This window comes from Lynx rufus, unplaced genomic scaffold, assembly GCF_022079265.1.
Source record: "Lynx rufus isolate CCGP_SWC_20201006 ecotype Redwood Valley unplaced genomic scaffold, mLynRuf1.p SCAF_16, whole genome shotgun sequence".
NCBI lineage: Eukaryota > Metazoa > Chordata > Mammalia > Carnivora > Felidae > Lynx > Lynx rufus.
In genome coordinates, this window is record NW_025814830.1 from 30,453,437 (window position 1) to 30,464,938 (window position 11,502).

General features: G+C 52.3%; 1 protein-coding gene across 1 annotated transcript; it reads left to right on the forward strand.

Annotated features, from left to right (window-relative positions):
- The first annotated feature begins 1,096 nt into the window (after positions 1-1,096).
- CCL17 (C-C motif chemokine ligand 17) lies at positions 1,097-3,491 on the forward strand. The gene is made up of 3 exons (XM_047078898.1): positions 1,097-1,166; positions 2,626-2,743; positions 3,380-3,491. The coding sequence occupies exons 1-3, from the start codon at positions 1,097-1,099 to the stop codon at positions 3,489-3,491; spliced, it is 300 nt and encodes a 99-aa protein (XP_046934854.1).
- The last annotated feature ends 8,011 nt before the right edge of the window (positions 3,492-11,502 follow it).

The following is an 11,502-nucleotide window of genomic DNA, read 5'->3' on the forward strand; positions in this document are numbered from 1 at the left end:
AACATGTTGCAGGGGCCTCATCTCAGCTGCTCCTGGTCCCTTGGGATACAGTGGAGCCAGGCCCGGATCCCATGTGTTAAAACCAAGGTCAGGGGTCACCCTGCTGAGATGCTGTCCACCTGGAAGCGGGCACAGGACTCTCCTCCTGGTTAAGGGACTCCCACCGTCTGGCCCAGGGGAGCCCTAGGCAGACAATTGGCCATTTCTCTGGTGGCCGGGGGTGTGGCCTGATGCAGGGATGCTGCAGCCCATGGGGTGGATGGAAAGTCTGTTCAGGGCCTGGCTCGCGCTGGACCCTGACCACGTGTCCACTGTAGACCAGGTCCTCACAGACCCTTGCGTGCTGTTCTGCAACCCAGGGTGGGGTGCCCCATGTGGGGGAACCGGGCTTCCAATCTGCAGAGGCGCCCATTTGGATTAAGTGGTGATTAAAACCTGTCGGGCTCTGGTCTCCTGTGTCAGGGCCCTGCTTGGGGAAGCCCCCCAGCCAAAGTCGTGTGGGCCCCAGGCCTTTCTCAGAATGAGATGGAGCAGGGGCACTCCCTGTGAAGACGCCCTGTGCCCATGCGGCCTGCGGACTCCCCCTCCCCCACAGGAGGCCTTCCTGGAGGCGGAGGGGGAAGCTCCTCCAGGCCTGGACCTCAGGTGCCGAAGCAGCCCTCTTGGCTCCTGCCTGGCTGTCCCCACCCCACACACAGGGTGCGATGGTGCTTGAAGGAGGCTCACCAGCCTCGGGGCAGATGCTAACCCGGTTTAGGATAGAGGCTTCTCAGCCCTGCTAATAGAGGAACCAAGAAATGTCCCTGTGAAAAGAGAAGTATGTCTCTGTCGTAGCCCCCGGACACACATACCCCACCTCTGTCCTCAGCTGAGTGCCCATTCTCTGGAAAGCCACAAACATTCCAAGACCGCATTTGTGCTGAATCATCTTCAAACTCCACTGCTGTAGGGAGGCATGTGGGGGGGGAGGTGACAGGAGGTGGGGCAAGGTCCCCAAAGAGGTTAAATAGGTCACCTCCACACTTGGCTGTCATCCTCGTCTCTCCTGGAGCAGAGGGATCCACACGCACAGATCCTCTCCCGGGCTCCTGGCACCATGATGTCCCTGAGGCTGCTGCTGCTGGTCATGCTCCTCCTGGGGGCTTCTCTGCAGGTCACCCATGCAGGTGAGGGCAGAGGAGTGTGGCCGAGGAAGGCGCCCTGGACAGGAGGGGTGGGGGCACTGAGATCATAGCAGCAACACTCACTATTTATGCATGAGTTACAGCCCACCTGCTCCTGCAGAAGGGGGAGGCCGGTGGCAGCCGTAGGACTTTGAGGGAGGCAGTCAAGGGAAAATGAGGAGGAGGGTGGGGAGGACGGAGAGGAGGATGCGGCCCCCGAGCTTGGGGATCAGCTTGGGGAGGAGCAAAGTTCTGGCCCGTCTCGCGCCGCAGTGGTTGTGGGGCAATGACCGGGGCTGTGTTTTGACAGTGGAACACGACCCCTTCTTAGGAGTCTTGGTTAGCATCTGTTTTATTAATGGGTCTACACTGAGGGAATCAGCATGAACGCGGCTAGTTCCCAGAGCATGTGCAAGAGGGAGGTTTATATGCAGTTGGGGGGGAAAGGACAAAGTAAGACGGGATGTGGGAACACAGCTGGTTAGCGCCCAGCCTTTGCCCGTGACTGCTCGTTTACTCTCACTTCTGTAAGTCACCGGCCAGGGCAGCATCGTGGGCTAGTCAGACCAAGTTCTGCCCCCGAGATGGCTGGAGGACAGTTGGGGGCTTCTTAGAAAACACTCTAGCATGGCATTAATTAAAGCCACACGTCTCTGGTTTGCCTGTTTGCAAGTATTGGTACTTTATCTTGTGCAAAGATAAGGAAGCCGAGCCCCAGGAAAGTGTCTTCACGCCTTGGGCTTCCCCATAGTCATCTGTGAAATGATAGTACCTGTCTCTAGGTGCACTGCGGAGGACCAAATGAGCTCCTGCAGGCAGAGGCCCAGCCCAGAGCCTGGCCCGGAGGAAATTCCAGGGTGGTTTGGGGCTGGTATTTGAGTGTGTGCACACACAGGTGCACACTCATGCAGACACACGGGGACAACACATAGATGCATGCCAGTATATGTGCACAGACCCCCTGAACACACACAGAGATGTGCTAGCACACACACACACACACAAACACCCAGGACCCCCGCAGCACACAGATCTCACACACAAATGTGTACACACAGATACACACACACACACACACACAGACACGCAAAGACACACCTTCACAGACACACACAGAGACATGCATACACAACTTCTCCCAAACACACACAGATATACGCACAGAGAGACACATAAGCACACAGGGACACCCCCCCCCCAAGCACAGAGACCTCATGCACACATGTGTGCACATACTGACACACACAGACACACACTCACAAGATCCCCCGCCCAAGAGACTCCCAAACACACACACGTGGACTCCCTCTGATACCACACACACACACACACACACACACACACACACACACAGACATGCACACGGACTCCCCTCCACAGCCATGGACCCCCCCACCCCCCACACAGACACTCACAGAACACCTGTTCCTGTCTCCCCTCTCCCTGTCTCCCCTCTCCGTAGCTCGAGCAACCAACGTGGGCCGGGAGTGCTGCCTAGAGTACTTCAAAGGGGCCATCCCTCTCAGAAGGCTGACAGGGTGGTATAGGACCTCGGGGGAGTGTTCCAAAGACGCCATCGTGTAAGTGTGCCCTGACCCCACCCTCTGTCCCCGCCCTTGCTCCTGGGAGCTCAGTCTGGGAGAACGCAGACCCAGGAGCTCCCAGAAGGGCCACTGGGGAGAGGAGAGAGCAGGGCTTTTGTGGTCTCCTTCCCACTCGGGCCCTGCTCCTCAGGGAAGCCCCTACACCCCACATTGTGAGACCCAAAAAGCCCCAGCTTGTGAGGTTCAACTCTTCATTGATTTATGGGGAAACTGAGGCCCTGAGAGAGACAGAGCAGCCCCATGTCACACGGGCAGTCCAAAGCCAATGTGGTCACTTCCCATGGCTTGGTCTGAGCCGGGCCCCTCCTGTACACCCCTAATTCCTAGGCTTCAGGTGGGCATGGGTGTAGCTGAAGTAGGGGGGCAGAGGCTTTGCAGTTCTGGCTCCCTGGGAGGGCCAGGACTGGCAGGGACCTTGGGAAGGTCAAGAATCACTGAGGATAGAGCCTGATGTCTCAGATCTGTCACCGATGTGCTATGTGACTTCAGGCAAGTTCTTGCTCCTCTCAAGGCCTCAGGGTCCTGATCAGTGCAGAGCAAGGCTGATCCTGGGGCTCTGGGAGGCCTTCTTGCCCTGACGCCCCCTGGACGGGGTTTCTCCCTTTTGTGTAGGTTTGTAACTATCCATGGCAAGTCCATCTGTTCCGACCCCAAGGACCCCAGGGTGAAGAAGACAGTCAGATATTTGCAAAGCATCATGAACCCTGTGCCCCAGGAGTCCTGATTTCTGCCTGGACCATTTGGAGACTTCCTGCCTCAGTTCACGACCCCAACCCCAAGCTGCCTGAGTCCAGTGAAGACCCTACAAGGACAAAGAAGACCCCTGCCCTCTTTTCTGGTCTGGAACCATGGCACGAAAGAGCCCTGATTAAAGTCTCTCTTTGTACCTGGGCCAGCGTGTTCTGTCCTGGGCTCTTTGTGTCTGGGCCAGTGTGTTCTGTCCACCAGCCTGTCAACACTGGAAGGGCCCTCAAGAACATCTACCCGGTCCTGCCTTGTCCAGGCCAGGAAGGGAAACTGAGGCTTAGAGGGGGACATGGCTACCGCAGACTACATGTGAGGGAAAGCAAAGGCCCCGGTGACAGCAGCCCAGGCAGGGGAGCTGAGGGGGTCTGTGGGATGAGCCCAGCCTCCAGGAGGCCTTCCCCAAGAATGGCTGCCCATCGGGTTCTCTCTCCCGCTCCGATGCCTCTGGCTCCTGTGGACCGTGGGGCAGCCTGCCATGATGGCACTGTTCTCCCAGTTGACCCCTTTGTGCGTCTGTCAGTCCTGACTCCTCCACTGAAGGGAGTTCCGTGAGCCAGCCAGGGCACCCCACAACCTACATGTTAAGAAGGATGGGGGATGGGGAAGTTATGGACTCCCTTCCCCCAGACCCCTCTGTGCAAGCCCAACTCAGGGTTGGAGCCACAGCGCGTAGGGTGCTGGGGAGAATTAGGGTCTTTGGATTCTAGTTCTGTTTCACTCTCCTGATCAGCCGGGGCCTCATGGCTTCTCTCTCTGGGATGCTGTCTGGGGGCAGGAGCACGGGGTCCTTCTCTTCCTAGGGGTCTGTGATCTGCCTTGTCCGAGGAGGCTGCAATTAGGAGTTATTTTTAGGCAAAGTTTTGCCTCCTGTTTCCCCCTTGTGGTCAGTTGTCTTCTTGCAGGCCAGATGACAGACCCAAGCCCACTTTCCAGTAGGGGCAGGAATAAAAAAAGAAAAACAACAATAACGAGGCTGATGGTGAACTGGCTTCTTTGTAGCCCCAGGGTCTCCTTGCCCCCAGGTGGGCTCTTCCCCTGCCCTGATCCCAAGGAGTACCCCGCCAACGACTGCCTTGGACCTGGAATCCTGGGACAGCCTCGTGTGAGTGCTTTGTGAAAAAGTGTCTTCTGGATCCACTGGGTGGGGCCGCAGGGTGGGGGGTGGGAATTGGAGGAAAGATGATCTCAAAGTAGAGGGAGGCAAGAAGGAGCCCCCGTGACAGCAAAGGAGAACAAGGGCTGGGGCGGGACCCCTCACCCTTGCCGTCCAGAGCCTAAGACACTCAGAGGACACACATTTCATCCACGTACAGAGAAAAGTTGTTTTAAAAGAAACAAAACCTTTTTGTCCAAGCGAAAACTTCCTCAGAGGCCCATTTGTAAACTCAGAGGAGTAGAGCTGCGTGGTGGACAGTGAGGATGTTTAACAGCAAGATCAGGATGGAACGTGGGTTGGGGGGCAGCGAGCGAGATGCAGAAGAAGGGATTAGCCACCATATCCCTCTGCAAAGGGGCCATTAATGAATTGTGACTCGGGGACTCCCCTGACTGGTGAGAAATAGACCAGAAAGGGACCAGAGAACAGAGAACAGTGAGGGCTCTGGCATCACATTGTTCCTTCCACCAGGAAGGCACGTCCCCTCCCTTGACTGAAATCCAGTGTCCCTTCAGAGCTCAGCGTGGCTGTACTGACCCTCCATCAGCCCCCAGCTCTGCCTTCAGCCTGACCTCTGTCATACCCTGCCCCCTTTATTATAGTTATTGCACGCTTGTCTTGTCAATGAGCTCACGGTGGGGGGAGGGGGGCTGGTATTTGAGTCAGACCCTGGCTGACTCAGTCCCTGCCTCATTTGTAAGGGGGTGGGAGAGAGGTGCTTCGTGCATAGTGGACATTTGATTGACATCTTCATCAACAAGCCCCCGGCTGAACTCCACGAGGGGCAGACACAGAGAAGGAGCAATCCCGGAGGAACCGGTGCGGTGATAAAACAACCAGATTTCAAATTTGGCCTTTAAGCGGAATTTAGAATCGACTTGCTCTGCGCTTGGCCACCAGAGGGCGCGTCGGCTTCCCGATAAAGATTGAGCCGAGGTGCCTGACAGCCAAGGCCAGGCCTTTTTGCTCTCGCCAAGGGCCGGCCCGGTTTACCCACTTCTGATTGCAGCCACTCAGGGACCGGGTCAGGGTGTCTGTGTTCAGTGCCCATACACACATGTTCGTAGCAGCGCTATTCACCATTGCCAAAAGGCGGAAGCAGCCCAAATGTCCATCAGTGGACGATGGGATAAATAGTGGCGTATATACACGATGGAACAGTATTCAGCCCCAGGAAGGAGTACTGATACAGGTTGCAAGGCGGATGGACTCTGAAAACATGCCGAGAGAAGCCAGACACAGAAGGTCCCTGCGGTCACCTACCATTCCGATAAAATGCCCAGGATAGGCAAGTCCCCAGAGACACAATGCAGCTGGCCGTTACCAGAGGCAGGGAGGCTAGGGGATAAAGCACAGATGCTTGACGGGTACAGGGTTTCCTTTGGAGGTGATGGAAACGTTCGGAACTAGACAGAAGTGATGGCTGCACAACACTGTAGAGGTTCTGTTGTTCACGTTAAATGGTTAATTTTGTGTTATGCCAATTTGACCTCAAAAGGACACGTTTCATATAAGCTCTTTTCTGCAGAGAAATGATATAAAAGCAGCATGGGTGTGCTGTGCATCAACTTCAGGAGAGAGAACACCTCTGGGGAGGGCAGAGAAGGGAGAGAAAGGGTTAACACAGCTGTGAACGCCACACGTATTAAAAAAAAAGAAATAGAGTTGATCTAGACGGCCTCTCCTCTGCTGTCCTGCCAGCTGCTTCCTTGCAGTGTTTTCAATAAACTTCTCCTTTTTTTTTTTTTAACAGAGTTGATCTGAATTAAAAACAAACAAATCCAGCTGTGTTACAGTGTATCTAATTGTATTTGAAATCTGGCTTAATGTAAAAGAAAAAATGTTGAAGTAATTGTAAACGGAGAAGAGAGTAAGGGAGGAAGGGACTTTTGGCCGCCTCTGAGCCCCGCTGAGCCTAAATGCAGCTTCCAGATCCTCCAAGGCGGAGGCCTCATGCTAGACGGTGGGTGCCGGGTCAGGTCATACCTGGACCACCCGGAAGTGACAACGGAAAGAGAGATCTGACGCCAAGGAGGGGCTGAGTGGAGCCTTCGGTCCCTAGCCCACTGTCCAGCTGTCCCCACCGCGCTCCACCCTCCCTGTTCCCAAGTCTGTCACTGTGACAGAACAGCCATGGAAGCAAGGGAAGACTGAGGGAACAGAGAAGCACAAACCGGAAACTTTTCTAGACCACAAAAATCTTCATTGCACTGATTTACAAATCGCATCACCCTGTTTTAGCGGTAAGGGAACTTCAGAATTAACAGTGAGCGCCTCCTCGATAACACACGGCACTCTGCATGTGCTGGGGTCAGGGACCGCAGCTAGGAAAACTGTTATCTTTAGTATTGAACGTTCTGTACCACTTTTTCCTTCAATGTGTAGATCCACTCTTGCTTTATTTCTGGAAAATTCCTTGAATTGTATCTTTTTAAAAAAATGTTTAATGTTGATTTTTTTATTTTTTTAACGTTTATTTATTTTTTTTGAGACAGAGAGAGACAGAGCATGAAGAGGGGAGGGTCAGAGAGAGAGGGAGACACAGAATCTGAAACAGGCCCCAGGCTCCGAGCTGTCAGCACAGAGCCCGACGTGGGGCTCGAACTCACGGACCGCGAGATCATGACCTGAGCCGAAGTTGGCCGCTTAACCGACTGAGCCACCCAGGCGCCCCTAATGTTTATTTTTGAGAGAGAGAGAGAGAGAGACAGAGCATAAGTGGGGGCGGGGCAGAGAGAGAGAATCCAAAGCAGACTCCAGGCTCTGAGCTGTCAGCACAGAGCCCGACATGGAGCTCAAACTCAAGAACAGTGAGATCATGACCTGAGCCGAAGTCAGACACTTAACCAACTGAGCCACCCAGGTGCCCCTCTTGAGTTGTCTCTAAGTGATTATTCTGAGATGCTGTGTTTCTTTTACCTTCTGTGACTAAATCATTTTCTAGCTGATTCTCTCATTTACACTTCGTTTTGGTTTTCTCAGAGCCCGATGTGAGACTTGATCCCATGACACTGGGATCATGACCTGAGCCAAAATCAAGAGTTGGAAGCTCAAGTGACTGAGCCACCCAGGTGCCCCTGCTTCGTTTTCTTACCCCTGTCCTCACCGCCCGTTTTTAGCATTATCCATTCCTCCTAGCTCTCCCTCTCCCATCGACTTCATCTTTGGCATTTTAGATTTCTTCATGCCTTGCCTCAACTCTGCTATTTCAGGTTTCCATCACAGGAATCCCTCTCCTTCTCCTCATGCCTTATTAATCAGTTCTCAGCTCTTGTATCCCTGTCCCGCACTTTCTACATTTGTGTGATTTGCAGCAGTGTTTTTGGTCACAGACAACATTCATCTGCTTTGTTATTCTTATGACTGGTGTCGGTTCCACTTTTACAATTTTGAATGAAATTTTAACCGGGCCAAAAGATTTCCCGGAGGTTCATGTCACAGAAGCGCGGGACTGTGTTCTGGGCTGGCGGGCATTTTCCTGAAGACCAAGGGTTTTTATGGATGGATTTTCCTAGGTGTGTGTTTTTTTTTTAATGAAATTTCTTATAAATACAAAATAGTTAATGTATATGTAAGGTATACAAACCAATAATAGAATGAGCACCTGTACACCCACCCTCCAGCTTAATAGAATCTTCCTTCTGCTCAGAAGACCCATTTCTTCTTACTATCTTCCCATCGACCTCCAGAGACAATTATGTTTTTGAATTTTGTGTTTATCATCCTCCATTTTTAAAAAAATTTATTTATTTTGAGAAAGTGCCAGTGGGGGAGGGGCAGAGAGGGGGGGAGAGAGAGAGAGAGAGAGAGAGAGAGACAGAGAGAATCCCAAGCAGGCTCTGCACCGTCAGCATAGAGCCTGACACGAGGCTGGAACTCATGCACTGAGAGATCATGACCTGAGCTGACGTCGGATATTTAACGGACTGAGCCACTCAGGCGCCCCTCTCCTTGATTTTCTTTAGTTTGTCACATACGTGTGTGTATACACAATACACATATGATATGTATCTCTAATGTTGATGCATGCTGTATGTTTTCAAACTCTGCGCTTTATAGGAGAGGTGAGGTTTTTCATCCGCACACTCTCCCGTGACTTGCTCTTGTGGCTCTGCGTGGTGTGAGACTCCTCCACGCTGGTGTGCATAGCTACCCCTCCTCCTTTCTCACCATGACTCATTCATCTATCCTTTTGTTAAAGGCCATTTGGGCTACTTCCAGGTTCCAGCTATTACAAATAGTGCTGCATTGGTTAGCTTGTCTTCTGGTGCACGTGTAAAGAGTTTCTCCAGGGCAGTGGTTCTCAATCCTGGGTGCATTTCAGAATTGATTGCCTGGGAAAGTTCTGCATGTATGCGCACACCCTAAGTCCTATCCTAAGAGATGGACTTAATTGGTCCTTGGCAAGGGGGGCTTCCAGCATAGGTGTTTTTGTTGGTTTTTTGAAGCCACCCAAGTGATTCTAACACACAGCCAGAGTTGAAACCGACACTGTAGGGTGTAATTGTCCAAACCAATCCCATCGGCAGTGTGTAAGAATCCCACCCGGCCGCAACTCCACCAATCCTTGGTAATGGCTCCATGTGTAGCCCACCTCTCCCTGCCCAGCAGACAGGTGGCTGTAAGACGGTCACAGAGCAGAGCCTCTCTTCTCCTGCTCAACAGCCGGTGCCTCTTGCTCACAAGGTTCCCTGTACGATTCTTCCCTCAGCCCCACTGCCTGCCTGCGTGCTCGAACCCCGTTATAATCAAGGAAGGTGTGGTTTGCTCTGCTGTCCATCCCACTTAGTGCTTTAGAGTGACTTCAGGGAGAGGGTGAAATTCTAACTAAAAGACCTGATAGAGTTTACACACAAAAAAGATTAAGATTTCTCAGCCCCATCTCAGACTCATGACTGACTCAGAATGTTCAAGGGCATCGGGCACCTCTACTGTTAAAGGTCCTCAGCCGGAGGCAGGTCATTTTCTGTCACACCCAGTGTTCTCAAATGTAAATGGAGGTTATAGTTAGTGACATCTGAGACTGTTTAGGGCTCTAAAACCTCTCCTGAGGGGCGCCTGGGTGGCTCAGTGAGTTGAGCGACCGACTTGGTTTCGGCTCAGGTCATGATCTCATGGCTTCATGGGTTTGAGCCCCAAGTCGGGCTCTGCCCTGGCAGTGCAGAGCCTGCTTGGAATCCTCTCTCTCCCTCGCTCTCTGCCCCTCCCCCACTCACACTGTGTGTCTCTCTCTCAAAATAAATAAATAAACTTCAAAAATAAAATAAAATAAAACCTCCCCTGAGAACTGCGGTCTTCCAGGGTCACAAGGCGTGAGGACCAGCAGTGTCCCCCATGTCTGCTCACTGTGTTGAATCCGCCCGAGCCCCAACGGCCAGATGTGTGCTGCGGACCGGCAAGGCCTCTCTCCAGCCCGCTGGCCCCAACCCTGAGCCCTCCCACAGCTGCCCACATGGGACCCTTCACTCCGCCAAGCGTAGCAGACAGGAGACAGGGTCATCCTTCTTGCCAGCAGCGACGGAAACGCAAAACAAGCGTCACGTCAGCAAGCGCCAGTGGCATTTGCCCAGAGCTCTGCTAGATCCGTCCCGAGACTCTATTTGGTTCAGAATCTCGTGTCCTCGACCTGAAGGTTAGAGTTTTTTTGTCCTTCATCTTGACAACTGCAACAGAAGCAACTAACAGCATCCCAGCCATTCTCAATAAATATTAACATGAAATCTTGTCTGGGGCTGAATTAGTTTACTGTTGTGGCATAACAAATTACCACGAATCTAGGGGCTCAAGACCATACACATTTACCGCTGCAGATTTTGTGGGTCACGACTGCAGGCACAGTGAGGCCAGGCCCCTGCCCGGGGGTCTCACCAGCCGCAGGGGTGAAGGCCCCCTTCTCCTTGCCAGCCAGCAGGGTCTGCTCTTGGCTCCCAGAGGCCCTGCAAGGGCCTTCTCTCCACATGGCAGCTTTAGAAGGCCAGCACGAGAAACTCTTGGTTCTCTAGTTCTTTTAAAGGACCACCTGATTAAGGCAGCCCACTCAGGGTAAGCTCCCTTTTAACTGAAGGTCCATTAGGCACTTGAATGACATCTGCCAAATCCTTTCGCTTTCACCACGTGATGTAGCCTAATCACAGTAGTGATGTCCCGTCATACTCACAGGTCCTCCTTAAACTCAGGGACAGGGGATCATACAAGGGGGTTGGGGTCATCTTAGGAGCCTGCCTACCACAGGGGCTTTGGAGTGGAGTCAAACTAGAACTTAGCCACACCCATAAAATCCACCAGCAGGGACCAGGATAAACAAAAGCAGACTCAGAGAATGCAGTGCAGTTTCAAGGACAAACACCAATGAACATTTGCATTTACTGATAAAATATATAAGTCCTGGTCTCTCTCTCTCTTTTTTTTCTTTTTTTTTTTTTTAAGTAATCTCTATGCCCATCATGGGGCTCAAACTCGCAACCCTGAGATCAAGAGTCACATGTTCTACCAACTGAGCCTGCCAAGGACCCTCCAAATCCTGTTCTCTTAAGTCCATAGTCTCCAACTTTTTGCCAAGATTAATTCCAAGTCTGTGTAACAAAGAGAATGAAAGATCTCCTGGTCAGAGAGATTTATTGTTGGTTCAGATTTCTGTCCTCCTTTCTTCTAAATTCTTACCACCCTGGCCTCTTCCAAAGTAGATGCAGAGAGGCCTGATCCTTAAATGTAGGACTGGCCCCACTGTGTGATACTAAGTCTCTCCAAAAAAGAAAGTTTTGTGGTCCAAGTTGAGCTCAGATGGCTGTGTCAGACCTCACACACACAAACACACCCCTCTCCACAACCAATA

Excerpts from the sequence above, each read along its gene's own strand:
- CCL17 (XM_047078898.1), top strand. The coding sequence starts at position 1,097 with ATGATGTCCCTGAGGCTGCTGCTGCTGGTCATGCTCCTCCTGGGGGCT. Across the intron at positions 1,167-2,625 it reads TCTGCAGGTCACCCATGCAG|CTCGAGCAACCAACGTGGGC; the intron begins GTGAGGGCAGAG and ends CCCTCTCCGTAG. Across the intron at positions 2,744-3,379 it reads TGTTCCAAAGACGCCATCGT|GTTTGTAACTATCCATGGCA; the intron begins GTAAGTGTGCCC and ends CCTTTTGTGTAG.